General features: G+C 50.2%; 7 protein-coding genes across 7 annotated transcripts; 4 read left to right on the top strand and 3 right to left on the bottom strand.

The window, feature by feature from the left end:
* Positions 1-725: 725 nt before the first annotated feature.
* EPUS_01974 (uncharacterized protein) lies at positions 726-1007 on the top strand (the record flags this gene model as incomplete). The annotated part of the gene is made up of 1 exon (XM_007801806.1): positions 726-1007. One exon carries the CDS (start codon positions 726-728, stop codon positions 1005-1007), a length of 282 nt encoding a protein of 93 aa, XP_007799997.1.
* A 367-nt stretch (positions 1008-1374) lies between these two features.
* EPUS_01973 (uncharacterized protein) lies at positions 1375-2339 on the bottom strand (the record flags this gene model as incomplete). The annotated part of the gene is made up of 3 exons (XM_007801805.1): positions 1375-1535; positions 1662-1745; positions 1799-2339. The coding sequence occupies 3 exons, from the start codon at positions 2337-2339 to the stop codon at positions 1375-1377; spliced, it is 786 nt and encodes a 261-aa protein (XP_007799996.1).
* A 639-nt stretch (positions 2340-2978) lies between these two features.
* On the top strand, positions 2979-4005 carry EPUS_01972 (uncharacterized protein; the record flags this gene model as incomplete). Its single annotated transcript, XM_007801804.1, has 2 exons — positions 2979-3019; positions 3072-4005. The coding sequence occupies 2 exons, from the start codon at positions 2979-2981 to the stop codon at positions 4003-4005; spliced, it is 975 nt and encodes a 324-aa protein (XP_007799995.1).
* A 39-nt stretch (positions 4006-4044) lies between these two features.
* On the bottom strand, positions 4045-5037 carry EPUS_01971 (uncharacterized protein; the record flags this gene model as incomplete). Its single annotated transcript, XM_007801803.1, has 1 exon — positions 4045-5037. The coding sequence occupies one exon, from the start codon at positions 5035-5037 to the stop codon at positions 4045-4047; it is 993 nt and encodes a 330-aa protein (XP_007799994.1).
* An 804-nt stretch (positions 5038-5841) lies between these two features.
* Positions 5842-9105, top strand: EPUS_01970 (uncharacterized protein; the record flags this gene model as incomplete). The annotated part of the gene is made up of 1 exon (XM_007801802.1): positions 5842-9105. The coding sequence occupies one exon, from the start codon at positions 5842-5844 to the stop codon at positions 9103-9105; it is 3264 nt and encodes a 1087-aa protein (XP_007799993.1).
* A 2739-nt stretch (positions 9106-11844) lies between these two features.
* On the bottom strand, positions 11845-13962 carry EPUS_01969 (uncharacterized protein; the record flags this gene model as incomplete). Its single annotated transcript, XM_007801801.1, has 1 exon — positions 11845-13962. One exon carries the CDS (start codon positions 13960-13962, stop codon positions 11845-11847), a length of 2118 nt encoding a protein of 705 aa, XP_007799992.1.
* Positions 13963-14297: 335 nt separating this feature from the next.
* On the top strand, positions 14298-15723 carry EPUS_01968 (uncharacterized protein; the record flags this gene model as incomplete). Its single annotated transcript, XM_007801800.1, has 2 exons — positions 14298-14301; positions 14393-15723. 2 exons carry the CDS (start codon positions 14298-14300, stop codon positions 15721-15723), a joined length of 1335 nt encoding a protein of 444 aa, XP_007799991.1.
* Between the last annotated feature and the right edge of the window lie 775 nt (positions 15724-16498).

The raw sequence follows: 16498 nt of genomic DNA, 5'->3' as shown, positions 1-16498 counted from the left end.
GAGAGATGAGAGATGAGAGATGAGAGATGAGAGATGAGAGATGAGAGATGAGAGATGAGAGATGAGAGATGAGAGATGAGAGATGAGAGATGAGAGATGAGAGATGAGAGATGAGAGATGAGAGATGAGAGATGAGAGATGAGAGATGAGAGATGAGAGATGAGAGATGAGAGATGAGAGATGAGAGATGAGAGATGAGAGATGAGAGATGAGAGATGAGAGATGAGAGATGAGAGATGAGAGATGAGAGATGAGAGATGAGAGATGAGAGATGAGAGATGAGAGATGAGAGATGAGAGATGAGAGATGAGAGATGAGAGATGAGAGATGAGAGATGAGAGATGAGAGATGAGAGATGAGAGATGAGAGATGAGAGTCGAGAGTCGAGAGCCGAGGAAAATTCCATCTTACATACTGTAGCCATCGATGATGAGTCCGATCTTTCCATTCCCTAACCAGAAATTAAAAGGGGAAAAAATGCCAAGCCTGAAAACGCGGCAACCTTGACGCCTGGAGCTCACAGAATTGTTGTCAGCTTGGACAGTTAACAGACTTCACTGCGACATAGAACAAGCCATCAAATCAAATCAGGATCACTGTTAGGTCCAACACCATCGTAACAAGCATACTGACCTTACCTTCACTTCACACCCTTTGATCATCAACCATCTCTCAAGAAGCACACATCTTACACCACCATCCTGCTACAGGCCACTTGTGTCAAGATGGTAAGTTTCCTGCTCCCTCTCACCAACGCCCAAAACCCAGCGCAACCGTTAACCACCACGCCCAACCATCCAGTCCCTGCGCATAGCGCCGCCATCCTCGCACCCTACAACCACCTCCAACACCACCACCCCCACCACCAAAAACTCCTCCTCATCTACGAGCAACCACCGCAGGGTGATGGGGTCGGGTGGGGAGGGGGCCGGTGGGGTGCACGAGGAGATGGAGGCCAGGGTGGGGATGGGGAGGTGGTGATTTTTTTCTCTCCCGAAGTGGTCTGAGTGGGTTTGGGGAGGGGGAGGTCCAAGAATTCAGTGGTGGGCTCGAGCAGCAGCGTGCAAGGATGGACAACGGATGGATGGTCTGGAGCAGAATTACGGGGGATTTTTTTTTTGCAGCTGGCTTTCTTCGGATTGCAGTAACCCCTGACTCTGTTCGACCGCCCTGCCCTACCCAGGCCATTATGACCTTGAATGCCAGAAGTCAGAGACTACCATAGATTCAGCCTGACCCCGGCCCCCTTTGCCTTGCCCCGTTGACATCGTGACGAGTAATGTACAGTGAAGGCCATCCCCCAGGAACAACTGGCATGAACCGCTAAAGCAACCAAGATGACGAACGATAGGAGATGTCACCAAACGGTGGAGCTCAAAGAATCACGCATCGACATCCTGGACTTCTCTCGTCGCCATCACCGTGCCTGCTTCCGCTTTTGCCGCCTTTGGCTGCGGCTTCCTCTTCGTCGAGCATGTCTTGGGGCTTGACGGTCATGTGCACGACGTTGGGTGTGTCATGGTTGAGCTTCGAGTCTAGATTCAGCAACGGTGAGTTTCATCATTTGGAAGACGTGAAAGCGAGGAGGATACGGAGACGTGAGCGAAAACAGGTTGTTGAGCGTTGGGAGATCAGCAAATAAAGTGTTGCCAGATACTTACCTCTCAGAGGCGCCTTGTCATCAAGGAGCTTCCCAAATGATATCAGTCTTATCGAACCCGGACTTGACGGTTTGGCTTCCCATTCTGGATTTTGTCAGCTTCCTCAACGCGAGATTCTGTCAGGGAGCATCGCTAACCTTCTCGCCATTCTCTCAAGATGAGCTCCTTTAATTTATAAACGCTTAGATTGAACGGATCATTGCCTTGCACTTCCACATTTCGTTTGTTCAAATACTTTGCATCGAGCTTAAATGGATGTCGCGCACCATTGATCAATAAAAGCGTGATCATCAACACTGGTCCTGTTTCCTCAACATCCTTCGGCACGGGTATGGGTTCATCCGACGAGGGCCCAATTGCTGTTGACTTGAGGCGGGTCAACTGAGTGGGGGTAGCTGACGTGGTTGGAGATGATGGAAGCGCTGAGCCAGAGATTTGTGTGTTCTGCCCTGTCCTTGATGTATCTACCGGGTCGGATCGAACTTTCCCTGGTTCCAACGACTCGGCGGTTTGTCTCTCGGCTGTCGACTGTGCTTCCCTCAGGTTATTATTCGAAGGTAACGATGACATCTCGACGGGTGTAGATGAAGTGTGTAGGCCCGGTTGTGGTTGAGCCGATCTGGGGACATTCTGAGGTGATGTTGGAGTAGCATGCTCAGTCTGATCAATTGACGCCATTTTCAAATGTGTATATGGTGCGGTGCACAACCAAAGCAGCAGCCGGAGAGGCTTCGATACACTACAACCAAATAACGAGTGTGGAAGAGACAGCACCCGATCTCTGCGTAGCTGGAAAGTGAACACGATGGAGTCAAACGAACGGATGTGAAGGCGATTCGAGTATCACGAACACCAATGGTGGGCATTGACTGTCGTCGTGGAAGACTTGGAGGGATACAGGATTAATAGTATAACCGTAATAGGTATGAACGAGGCTCCCTGACCGGAGTTGCACCTTCGGTTGGGTTGGCAAACATCGAGGTTGACTCTGGAACATAAGGCATTGGGCAGGGAATGGAACGGGAATGGAACTGGGTATGATACAAGTTGAGTGCCAAGCTTTGCGGAGGAAGTCACACACGACACCACAGATCACCCATGCACTATACATGCACCACACATGCACACTTTTTCCTCAGGTACATCCAGTACCGTATCCGCGCAAACCCAGGGTACAGTAGTAGGAGATACGACACACGACATATGACACCGGAGACCGGAGACCGGACACAGGAGACAGAATTACCAGCATGATCCTTCGGACGCCTCAACCTGGCAGCATTCAGTAGTGGTGTAGCGTTGGAACGTGCTGCCACCATGACTGAAGATGCCTTACTGAATGAGCTGTGTGCTATCTGGTCAGTCACTCCTTGTCTCTGGTCCTCATGCTGCCCTCTGACTCTGCTCTAGCCATATTAACCGACCAAAATACAAATGCCCACGATGCACCATCCAGACCTGTTCTCTGGCTTGTGTCAAGCGTCACAAGCTTTGGTCGCAATGCTCGGGCACTCGGGACCCCGCAGCATACAGGAAGCGTCATCAGCTGGCAACTCCATCCTCCTTCGACCAAGACTTCAATTTTATCACCCGTGTTGAGAGGACAATTGAGCGTGCCGGCGACGAAGCACAAGAGCGTGGCATAGCGTTGAGCGAGGAGAGACGAAAACGCGTGAAAGGAGAGGCTCGCCGAGATGTAGAGATAGGCCAGAGGGGTGCCATTGTACTGAGAGCGCCCCCCGGAATGTCGCGGGCTCTGCAGAACAAGTCAAAATGGGACAACAGGCACAAATGTCTTCTCTGGACAGTTGAATGGATCTTGGAGAACGGATCAAGAGTGTTTGGCAACTGTCAAGAAACACGGACCATCACAGAGGCGTTCACCAATGCCGTTGGCAGACGCAAGGTGCAAAGCCAGCAGGCTCCTGCCTCTACGGCCACGCTCAAAGCACAAGATGTAAATTTAGTTGGGCATGAGAAATCAACTTCAAGTACCGGACACCACTTTTACTTGCATCGTCCAAATCTACCGTCTAATGTCAGATGCGTTATTCCCCTTCAGCCTGACGCTGTGATCAAGGATGTTATCCAGGATAGGGTTCTCAATGAATTTCCAACCATTTTCGTCCTTGGTGCTTCCAAGGAGAAGCTACAGAAGCCCTTTATCACCGAAGAGGAATACATGGAGAAGCGTGGAAGTGGCCCGCCAACCATTGTGCCAGGAGGGCCGATGGCAGGCCGGACAGCAGATGATCGTGGGGAGGGCTTAGATGGTCTACGATCAGCTCAGGAGCTCAATGAGAGACAGATTAAGGAGGTTTTACAGAAGGACTTAGGAACATGAAAAGATCAAAGAGGGAAAAGCGAATACCATTTCCCTAGCTCAGGCCAACTTTCCAGGAACTGCAGGATGTCCAGCGCTCAATCCTCCACAAACCGCCCAGGCTTGCCCATTGACATAGCTCGCCTCGTCACTTCCAAGGAATAACGCTACTCGTGCGACTTCGTCGGCCACTGCACCTCGTCGGGTTGGATTTAGTTGTCCGATCTTCTTCTCAGTTCCCTTGTCTCTAGCAGCCTCATACATTGCCAACGTCATGCCTGTCTCGATAAGACCAGGACAGATGGCGTTTATCCTTACGCCAGTGCCTGTGAGTTGGTATGACATTGTCTGAGCTATTGAGATTACAGCTGCCTTGCTAGCCGAGTAATCTGTCGAGCCTGCATTCGATCTCAGACCTGCCACGCTGGCTGTGCAGACAATGCTTCCACTGGGATATGGCTTCTCCTTGCTTGTCTTCTGCATGGCTATAGCCGCATATTTGGCGCACAAGAAAACACCAAGAGCGTTTGTCTTGAAGGTATTCATGAAATTATCGGCTGTTATCTGCGTGTACACAGCAGGTGTTCCGGCGATCCCATGGTTGGCAAACATGATGTCCAGCCTACCGTATCCTGAGACAACTTCGTCCACCACAGCTTTCACTGCTTCCTCGTTCCCTGCGTCGAATTGCTTTACATGGATGTCAACCGCAGGATAGAGCTGTCGGAGCTCGCGCTTGTGGGTTTCGAGGTGGCTGGAGGCGTAATCGCAGAGGTAGACGGCGCGAGCACCATTGTGAGCAAACTGATGCGCCGCTGCTCGACCAATGCCGGTTGGACTGTTGCCACCTGTGTCAATGTAAGATTTAGTGGCGACTGTATCTTCTAGCTTCATACCAGTCACTATGACCACCTTTCCTTGAACTCTCGGTCCTCTAGAATCACCTGCGACATGCCGTATCCGGGGAATGTCCTCAAAGGTGCCCTCACTTGGAATACCTTCCGCTAGCTGCTGGCTTAGAGCTTGTAATCTCTGCTTCGCAGCAAAAGACATCTTGCTGCTAGTTCCTGAAAGCCAGGCGCAGGATCCCACTCCAACCTTTCGTACTCAGGTAATCACCACGGTAATTGATATAAATATCATTCCTTCATGTGCCAAGTGGCGGCATAGGCGGGGACCTACTACCTAGTACGGTACCGGCAGAAGTATTCATAGCTCGGTGCTATGTACAGAGTAGTAACAGCTAGTTTTGATACAGCGCCACATTGATATTTAGAAGCTTCTTAGACGACGTTCCATGGTTATTGGCCACAGCAGTACCACTTAACTTCTTAAGCTTAGCTGATTCGTTTGTTGTCCGTTTCCTGGCAGAGATACTAGCGCCGAGCTATGAATACTTCTGCCCGACGTAGTAGTAGCCGGAGTGGCGCCCAGGCTTGAGGCACCGGGGCTTGATGCACCGGGCAAACAAGCATCGCCGCATTGCATCAGGCTCCAAAGGCCGTCGCGTGCACGTCACTGCTGCAACAAACTGCTCTGGTGTGTCGAAAAGTGATTGCTGCCCAACCCACATCCCCTTCCTTTATATGTCAGGCGCCATATATTAGGAACGACACGAAAGCCACATCTGGCTGGGCTGAGACTGTTATCTTAGCTTGTTACATATCTTAGCTTGTTATCTCGACAGGGTTGAGCTTTGCTATTGCTGTTTCACGCCCCTAGCCAGGAAGCATGGCACTGAGTCTAAAACTGGTTTTGGCGCAGAAACATTCAACATCGTGTTCTACAGCATAAAACGATACACTCTGCACAGCTCCGAGGACTCACCGGCTCTGTTGACGGTAAGATTCTCTCAACATGGTCGAGAAAAACCCGGATCCCCCGAGGAGATCGTCATCCCAAACTTCAGATACCTCCAGCAAGAGCAACAAGCCAAGAAACCGCAATCGTCCCCACAAAAGTTCTTCCAACGCTTCGAGTCTTGCATCACCCAAACCAGACCCCTCCTTGACCTCATTTCCTTCCCTCTTGCCAGATTCACCTCCCATCAACAAAGAAGGCTTGCAACTACCAAAGCCAACCAAGCTGAACAGAACAGTGTCTCAAAAGGTCAAAGATAGGAAAGCGACTCTTAGAGGTTTGACAAGCGCCTCTCCGCCTTTAACGGGGCGGAATGCGCTTTTCGACGATTCTCCAAGATCATCGCTTGATGTGCCGGGCGCCCTTCACCTAGCGAACGACGAGCATATCGAAAGGCTGATAGCTTGTTCTGGGGCGGTAAAGCTTGTTCGTCAGTTTGCTCAGGATCTCGCTCAGCGAGATGCGGAAATATCCGCTCTACGAGTTCGGGCCGATGAGAGGGAACGAGAATTGAAGAAGATGCTGCGGGAAGTCGAAGTGTCTAGCGCCGAGATAGAGAAGAGGCTGCGGAGACTAGAGTCTCCAGATGAAGAGGGTGAACTCGGGAGAAGCGGCGCGGCCGGACCTGGGATACCGCCCTCAAGAAAGCTCGCACATACCATTGATGGTATGATGCATGAAGCTATGTCGGAAGACGTTGGAAGCCATAGAGCCAGCATGGGCAGTGACGATGTTGTGGACTTCGCTGCGACCATCAAACCTATCAAGACCGATAAAGAATCCAAATCAAGGCAGTCTACCTGGGAGTCTACAGGAAATAGTGCTACTTCCGACAAAGGATGGCAAGGTTACATTTGGGGCAGCACTACAGGCAGCCGCAAGACAAGCACATCTAGCAGCATCATCAGCCAAGAAATAGGAGATGGTGGTGCTACGGCAAAACCGCGTCAGAGCAGCTCCAACGGCACTCGAAGGAAAGGTCTGAATAACCTCTTTCAGCCTCCAAATCAACCCACTAGCAGCAGTTATTTCATAGGGGGGCCGAAGATGAGAGCTTCAAGCAAGCCTCAAAATGCAGATGATGCGAGCGTGCATTCGAAGCAATCCACTAGATCGATGACATCGATGACATCGTGGACTATGAAATTGTTCGCCGGCAACCAGCAAGCAGCCAAAGATTCAACAGTGCCCACCAACTCGAGACGTAGATCGTCGTCTCTAGGACAGGGTGGTTCCGGTGTACGCACGACATCAGCAACCGCGGCTGAATCTGCCATGGCAGCACTAACCAAGACGGTCTCTCACCAACCTCATTCTTCGAAACCAGCTGGTACGGTCCGTGGTCCGAGCCAAGGCGTGCGCAGAGTGCCTACTCCAAGCAATGCGACTTCTGATAGTCCAGAGCACGCAAGGTCTTCCTCCAACGTAGAACATCTAGGTCCGGTGGAAATGGACGCCATTCTACCTTCGGAGTCCAAGCCGCCCACAATGACCCAGACATACAATAAATACCAAGCAGAAGGCCTCCTGACTGATCGTTTCGGCTTCATCTATGACCAAAGACAGAGGAAGAGGCGCCGAGACACTTTACCGAGCATGAAAAATGGGGATCAGCTTAACAACCTCGAGTCACTGGCGAATTATAGACATGACCCTGACAGCGAAGAAGATATCTTGCTACCAGCTGCTACTGGCAGGGTGAGCGGCATAACGTCCCCTGCTCCAAGACCTGCGACGCCTGCTTCTACTGATGAACAGGCAGACGTGGCTGCACCACCCAAGAAATGGCAAGATTATCTCAAGGTCTCGAATCTAAAGCGCCCAACGGAGCTCCTCTTACACACCCCCTCTGCCGGCGCCATCGTTACCGTCAATACCGCTGATGCTACTACGACCATTAGACCGCCTAGTACCCGAGCGACATCTATTTCCGTCAGTGCTCGGAATGTCTTACCCACAGCAAGTAGTGCTGCAGAACCGAATCTCTCTCTAGCTACCTCATCCGTCGCGGAATCAGCAAGTAATCGAGCGGAGAGAAGTGCCGCTGCGGCTTGTGAGAGTACGACTGCAGAGACCAGTCCCACAACGGACCAGGAGCCTGTTAAATTGCTGCTGGATCGACTTACTGAGCTTCATGACTCGCTTCAGGCAGAAAAAGAGACGAAATGGAATGAGTTCCTGCGCAAAGTACGTGCAGAGCGGACGTCCTCGACACCCACAGATCGACCTTCGAAAGTAACCAACGCGCCGGAAGCTGAAATAGTCAACGGCGAGTTGATTGGCATTGCTACACTGGGCCGTCCCAATAAATTCAACCGTAACAAATACATCCAGTTCAAGAACCTTGTTCTGCAAGGCATTCCGGTCTCGCTACGGCCTAAGATTTGGTCCGAATGCTCCGGCGCGAATGCGCGACGCAGCCCGGGGTATTATGATGACCTGGTCTTCCGATCTGAAAATGGTGAAGATCTCGACCCTGAGATCGTAAGCCAGGTCAATGCCGACATTGGCAGAACACTGACAGACAACACATATTTCCGCCACGGTCCTGGGGTTCCACGGCTCAAGACAATCCTTCTCGCATACTCGATCCACAACCCCAGCGTAGGCTATTGCCAGGGGATGAACCTGATTACAGCCTCCCTCCTTCTCATCATGCCCACCCCGGAAGACGCGTTCTGGATCCTGGTCGCCATTATTGAAAACATCCTCCCTTCTGGCTACTTCGACAAGGGTCTCGTCGTCTCCCGTGCAGACCAAACCGTGCTCCGCAGCTTCGTATGTGAAGTCCTACCCAAACTCAGCGCCCACTTCGAAGATCTCGGCGTTGAGCTTGAGGCGTGTAGCTTTATGTGGTTCCTCTCCCTCTTCACGGGCTGTCTGTCAGCTGAAGCACTCTACCGAGTCTGGGACGTGGTATTATGTCTAAACAGCTCTGACGCCCCTCCGGGAGCAGTGAAAGACGTTGAACACCAACCAGCAAAGGTATTATCAAAGTCTCCATTAGGCCCGAAATCACACCCCGGGACGTCGAGTCCATTCCTCTTCCAGTTGTGTCTGGCGCTTTTGAAGTTGAATGAGTCCCAGTTGCTGGCTTTGAGTTCACCGGCCGAGGTGTACTCGTATGTCAATCATAATATGACGAATCACGCAATCAGTATTGATGGACTTATCTCCGCGAGCGAGGCGTTGAGGAAGGTAATCAAGCGTGAGGATGTGCTGGCGAGGCGGGCCAAGGCTGTGCAGCAGATTAGTGCATAAAAAGGAGATATGGGCCTCTACCGGGGAGCTGAGACTGTTTCGGAAGATAGAAATATGCTTGATACCCCTTGCCTTAATCCATTATTTTCGGAGAACAGAACAATCCAATGGAGGCATTTACCCTTCGTTCATCATCTCTACCTACCACGCCAGTTTACCTTCCGATCGTCCATGTATCTGATTGTATCCTATCCACATGCATCATGATCAAATGAACAGCGAAGTCCAGACCCATCCATCAGAAGAGTCAGATGTAGTAATTTAGCGACCTGGTATCGCCAAACGCTTCAGACAAGTTTTCTTTCCACTATTGATTGAGAACTCATCCCAAAATTCCAGACATGTTTCAATTTAGATACACACTGTCGATCAAGATAAGAGAGCATCCAACTCTGCTCAGTTGCCCAATTTTTTCTTGTCATGCTTTGTACTTACCCTGGACCCACGTAAAAGTTTAAGCTGTGTTCTCCCCACCTCCAAAGCACTTTTCACATGCACACAGTTTGATGTCCAGAATTTGGATGGATCGTTTCTATCCCAATTTCTATCAAGTTTCAACCGACTAGACCACTGACGTCTGCCTTGGCTGGAATTCTCATGCGACGCAGAAAGCAACAGGCAGATAGACTGTACGATGGTTTGAGGGCCGCAGATACTACTCAGAGCTTCTCTCTGCTGCTCTTGCTGGGCATGTACGACAAGCAATAAACATATGATACCAGCACAGTCCCCGCTGATCATCCTGTCCACTCATTCTTGCTGGTCGTACCCGAGGCAGTGGTTCAGCTTCAAGCTGGCCCAGAACCAGTACATGCTGCTACTTTGCGTTGATCAGATTCGCTGATGGAGAACCCACAGCACCCTTCATAACTGCCTAGCAAGCAGTCTGATATCTTCCAGAAATATTACCCCCCCTTCTCTCTTTTTCCTCACTCTATCCATACATACGTATACTGCTCCATTATGCTTTGGATCGTCATCTTCTCTGCTTCTCGCTCATTCCAAGACTTCCAAGACAGCTACTCGACACCTCTCAAGCGTCTAGTTCCACTGTTCATCCTCCTAGCCTTGCTTCTCTGCTCAATCTACTACGCAGTCCACAGCAAGCCCTAACATCATCGTCCGAGACGCATCCAACGACAACTCGGCAGAGCGTACCTGCAACCTCACCTCGAGCTCCTTCACGTTCCTACTACTTCCAACGTCACTATTTCTGGTATGCCTCACTCCATTCCCTCTAACAGCTCCCACAACCTTGACCTCACCGCACCACCATCCCCGCAACAAAAGTGACGTTTGATAACCGCGTCCCCTCAACTCGCCGCGCCTTTCCAGGTAACCAAGTACCAGCGACTTCATCCTAAACGAGTGTGTCGATCCAGACTGTGGATCCGCTGATGCCCCGACACATTCCTTCCCAGTTCCTTCTCGTCAACCCACTGATGAGTGGAACCTTGGATTCGGGAGGCCTTCGACGCTAAAACACATAACCCATATCAGCTCCTTCTCCATGTGCCAGTTTCATGTCTTTTGAAATGAAATTCATGGGCAGATGTAGGGATTCCGTAATGTTTTCTTTCCGAAGGCGCTCGTTGTGGTGGTTATCATCGCATCATCGTATCAACGTGGATGAATAGTGGGGGTATTGTCATGAATATATATAGAGGGTTTAGTCGGATAGCCGGATAGATGACATGTGAATTGGACCAGAGGGAAATGGGAGATGCATGTCTCCTCTCTCTACTTCGGCACAAATCTCCTCCAAGTTAGGTAGTTCAAGCAAATGGATACCACTGTAGTCAACCGGAGCGAAAATTGTTCGTTAGTTCGTTCCAGCTATCATCTCCCGTGCTGAGCAGGTGCTGCTATACGCCTGAGCAGCAAACTCAACCAAGCCTCTGGGGGCCTCAGGCGTCTCTTTTTCTCGGCTCCGCCGTAAACTGGGGTCTCTCGGCCCATAACTGCTAAGTTAGAAATTTCTCAACTTCCGTAACTCAGCCATGCCCCCAGAACAAAAGCCAGTTCCCTTTTGCGAATTGAAAAAATGCAAAGTTTTGAAAATGAGGCAACAAGAGAAAAAATCCTCTGATTTTATTGTATAGCATCAAGACCTGCTCAAGGTCTCTCTGGCATGTGATCTCGACGGTCGTACTCCGTACAAGCGGTTGTTTTTACCACATGACCAAAAATTTTGGTCTGTGGTCCAGAAACTTGATCGGACGTCTATAGAGGTGGAATCTAAGCCTTCCTTGATATCGTAAGATGATATACCCTCATGGTTATTGACGAGGTGCTTGTAGAGAGAGTGCCTGCTTTTCATTTTTACATGTGTTTATCCGAATGCCTACAGAGTTTGTGACTTGGGTATTTTGCAGTTGTTGCCGAAAATGTAGTTCGTGCGTTAGACATATTAGTGGTAAGTAGTGGAATCTGGCGTACATGTGCTGTAAGCAAGTACATGCTGGGAATACAAGCATAGCTTGAGCTGAATTGTAGGAAGTCGCAAGCTGGGGTAGGGATGATGATTAGTGGATTCACAGTTGTTTGATAGCTACAGATGCTGCTATTGAGGAGTCTTCCGAGAGCGCTCTCATGGCTACAACCTCTCATAGCAGTCCACGAGAGGTCTCGTCGGGGCTCACCTAGCAGGAGACAAGCCTTCAGCTTTTTCTTGCCAGGAATGGGCATTTCCCAATGCAGCATCGGACGCAGCAGGAAAGCTGAGAAGCAGCGTTGTCATCAGCGAAGTACGAAGATCTCAGCCTGCTGTGTATCTTGAACTTTGACGTCTTTAGAGGCCATCTTCGAGCTGGAGCCCGACAATCCTGCTGATTGGTATTTGATGATGCTCTCCTGGCCAATGGCCACTGCGGCGATGGGTCCGATGTATGTCCACTCCGGCGGATCAGTATGAAGGCTCCGGATCAAATGCAAGCACTTGCTGCCGTACAGCGACACGATTGTATCATTGAGTGAGGCGGTGCGCGGCATCAGAAAATGCAAGGATGCAAGGTCAAAGGATTTCGTACCCTCCAAATCATCAACATAGGCGAATGCAAATTTGATACCAGAAAGGAATCTTGCAAATGGCGCATCCATGTCTTCAAATTTGCTTAGGTGGTGTGATATCGATACATCATGGTTTTGCTCGCTCTCCTTGGCGTAGGAGAACACGAAAGCATACGGAGGATTATCAATGCCACTTGAAAGACTGCCAGAGGAGCGACGCTGTGGCCCCTGCATGATATGGCGCAATGTAATGGACCTTCTGTATTTGGGTATGAATCGATCCTGTGGATGACCAATTTCTTTCTCCCCATCAAGCCGCTGAATGTATTTAGCGACCCGCACACCAGCCAATCTAAGCCTGCCCACGTCGAGGTGATCTTGCATATTCACTTTGACCATGTCCTTTTTTACTTGAGATGGAGGTTCAGGCAAAAAGTATCTTTCCTGCTTCCGACTGAAGTCCGAATTCCAGGAAGGCCTCCCAGGGGAACCAGAATGCCCCTTGTCCTGGAAAATGTCGAGGATCTCCAACGTCTTGGTCGTATTGATCAGAAATTTGGTGACATCTTCATGAACTCCAGAGAGGCTTTTGCTGTAGTCAATCGGAAACGCTTCTGCCATTTTCTCAAGCTCTTCAGGCACCTCAGCAAAGAATTTCACGGTTTTGCTTGTTAAAAGGCCTAGCATCCCGTATATCCTGTCTCTTTCATTGGTCACATCAAACCAGAGTCCTGTGTTAATGCTGTCCAACCAGTATTGCACGTAAGTCGGTCTTTCTCCCTTGGGCTTGAATGAAGGCCTATCACTCCCGAGGTGCTGGTACTCATTCTGATAGGTTTCAAGGGTAGATGGTATGCGACTACGGTCCTGCGAAGCATCAAAAGATGCAAGGGTCATTTGCATTCGTGCTAGGCTGCTGGTAAAATCCATGAAGTCAGACTGCAAATGACCTGTCTGAAGAATCAGCTTCTTAGCCGCATAGACTTCTTGTCGTATCCATGCTCGTCTAAACCATGCGCTTTCAAGCTGTTTTGAGACGGCAAGTGCAACGTTTCGTATAGCAGCGGCACAGCCATCCTGGTGCTTCTGCGGAGGATCTCTACCCGACGATGGGCCGACCAATTCTATCGCCTTGAAGAGTTTGGCGGAAGTTGGAAGAGGCCGTCCAAGCCAGGCAACGACTCGATCAGCCTTCTCGAAAGTTCGAAGCATATTCTTAACCTGATGGGCTTTCTCGAGTAGATCTTGCTGATTGATGCAAATGGCATCGCACCAGAGATACCTTTCAGCATCGCGCAATCGCAGGTACTGTAATGCAAACGCCAATTCTTCCGTGACTCCAAATTGCCTCTCATTACAAGATATCGAATAGAGTAATGCGGGATTACCCCATGCATATGACAACGCTTCGTAAGCAACAATATCTGATGTTCCAGATATGCCGAGACCAGGTCCATCGATCACGTCGACGCTGACAAGTTTACAGGAGACATCTGAGCCAAGCTCACCAGGCTGTAAAACGATCAATCGCGTCTGCCAAGGTCGAAGACTCTCGTAGACTCTCCCGTTCAGTGCTGCTACCTGATCTTGATCGGGGTCATCCAAACGTAAAGGTGTGATAAGGAAATTCTCTGGCTTTTGCAGGTCTGCTTGCCGAGCCCAGCAGTTGGAGCCACAGACACTACGACTCTGGAGCTCCGAACCGTCACTTTGAGGTTGAAAGTTTGCTAGAATCCCAGAGAAGAAACCTGTCGAGTTGCTTGCACTATTCCTGGTGGGAGGATTTGAGTCGGAGGATTTCCGGCTTTCAACCGCTTTTCGTCGAGCTTTGTTTTGTAGCCCGAGCATTGGACTGTGTCAATGGAAGTTACCACCTCAATATCCGCAAGGTAGGTGGGTGACTGAAAACCGGGTACTGGTGTAATGTGATCCATGCATTGTTTGCAGGGAAGTGATCAGTTGTGCTGGAGCACGAAGATTAGACAAGCTACGGAGGGCAAGCAGTTGAGGAGGCTCTGCGCTAAGTTAGTCCTGCCAACTCCCACGGTTCAGATCATACAGTAGTTGCGAACGAAGTATCTGGTCAGTTGCCTCGGTTTTATTCTACATTGCCCTTCCCTGCAATGAGACTTGGAAAAAACCTTTGGCGACCGTCCCTTAGCCCCAGCTGACCGTGCTGTGAGATGTGTACGTACTGGGCCACCATCTGAGCCTGATACGTCGCCGTGGTCCCTTTCCTGCTATTGAAGGTCAAAGAGTTGCTGACCCTGTCTAAAAGCTATTACCAAGCTCAAGTCGACGTTTTCCCGGCAAGGTAGCCGCCACTCATATAACCCCTCTGTACAAGATGAGCTGGAGACAAGTCACCTTCTTAGACCCCCACATGGCGATAACGCACCGAGTCGACTGGCGAAAAACCTTCAAGATGTGTGGCAACTACTTAGATCTAACTACGCCAACATCTTACTTGTCATCGTGCCGTTCGGGCTCCTTTCTGGGCCCCTCAGCTGGGGTCCCGCCGCGAGATTTACCCTCAACTATTTGGCAATAATACCCTTAGCAGTTGTAATATCATATGTTTCGGAAGAGCTAGCCTTGTCTCTGGGTCAGATTTCAGGTGGTCTGCTCAATGCGATTCTCGGAAGCGCGACAGAGCTCATTGTGAGATTGTCCCCTTATCACCTAGCTATAACAGACCTGATGCGCTCTCAGATAAGCATTATCGCCCTAGAAGAAAATGAGATTCGGCTCGTGCAAGCAAGCATAATGGGAATGGTTTTCTCGAACATGCTGCTTACACCCGGCGCCTGTTTCTTCGTGGGCGGTCTTAGATACCCGTTGCAAATGTTCCACGGCAGCATCACGTCCACCATGCTCGTCCCGACGCTGGCTTCGATTATGATCCTAGTGGCGCCGACTGCTTTGTACTCGGTCACGGCTAGAGGCTTTGAAGAACAGCACGAATCCAACTCATTGTCATTGGGCTGTGCTGTTGTGCTGCTTTTACTCCATGCTGCCAGCCTAGTGTTCCAGCTCAAGACCCATACCGACTTATTTGATGACGTCGACGAAACGGAGGAGAATTTCGACTCTTTGGAGCCTAACATCAATATTTGGATGGCTGCGTTAATTCTGCCGTTAACGCTAGTCCTCATCACGCTCTGCGCCCGCAATATGGTTCGCAGCCTTCCGCCAGTGATCGACAACTCTAGCCTCTCCCGAAGTTTTATTGGATTTGTGCTACTGCCATTTATTGACAGTACTGGAGCGCTATTCACTTCTGTGGTTGTGGCATACCGCGACAAAACAGATCTGGTTCTAGGCGTCTGCAATGGTGGCATACTGCAGACTGTTCTCTTCGTGACGCCCGTGCTGGTCATTACTGGCGCTGCTACTGACCACCCCTTGACCTTGTACTTTGGCAGATGGGACATTGTGGCTGTCCTCTTCGCCACGGTGCTTCTGGCAGCTCTTCTGCAGAGAGGCACTTCAACCTATCTCGATGGCGTCTTCTGCCTGGCATTCTACAGTATTGTAGTGATTGCTTTTTGTGTCCTGCCGGAAGAGATTGCGCCATTCGAGCAAGGGGTGGGTACCATCACGATGTAAGCAATGCCCACTTCAGATCTTAAAAAATTCTCTGTCTTAAGAGATCTCGTTTTAATCGATAATACTTGTACAAATTTCAGCGGAGCGGGGGGATTCCTCAGCCCGATATGCAACTGCAGTTTCAAGTTGGATCTATGGTTCTTATCGTACGGCTTTGGATCCGACACGGGGCTTGTGCAGCGTTTACACCTGCTTCGCCGGGTCCAAGGAACCGAACGGCAAGGAATGCACATTAGAACGCGGGAGAGCAGACGTGGAGTATGGGACCGTGGAAAAGGAGCAGCGAGGGCGACAGGGGAGCGGGTCCGTAGCGGTGGAATAAAACTGTATGTTTCTAAATCAGTGAAAGGACACGTGGGGTTTTGCTCCCAGGATTCTACATTTATATAGAAATGGTAGGATCTCTGCTATAACTGCTCAGCAGCGGCCAGCAGCATGCGATGATTATGCTCAAATGAAATAGCTGCAAATTTAGATCTGATCCGCTCTGCTCTGCTGTGCTGTGCTGTGCTCTGTTCCATCATGTAAGTCTCGTCGTAAGGAAGCTCCTCGTCACCACGTCACATTATTCATTCACATACCAACATGCATATACAGACAGGGAGAGAGAGATGTCTTGAAGGCGTTCTGGGAGAGCACAATGCCCTCTCTATCATACACAAACATATAAACACGAAGGGGCATCCCGCCCAGGGGGTATCTCTGACACAGAACCACCAAACAAACGCCCATGCCCGAAGGCCGCTATGCATACACATACATACACATACAAGAC

This window comes from Endocarpon pusillum (assembly GCF_000464535.1).
Source record: "Endocarpon pusillum Z07020 unplaced genomic scaffold scaffold1372, whole genome shotgun sequence".
Classification (NCBI taxonomy): Eukaryota; Fungi; Ascomycota; class Eurotiomycetes; order Verrucariales; family Verrucariaceae; genus Endocarpon; species Endocarpon pusillum.
This window is presented reverse-complemented; position numbering and strand designations above follow the sequence as displayed.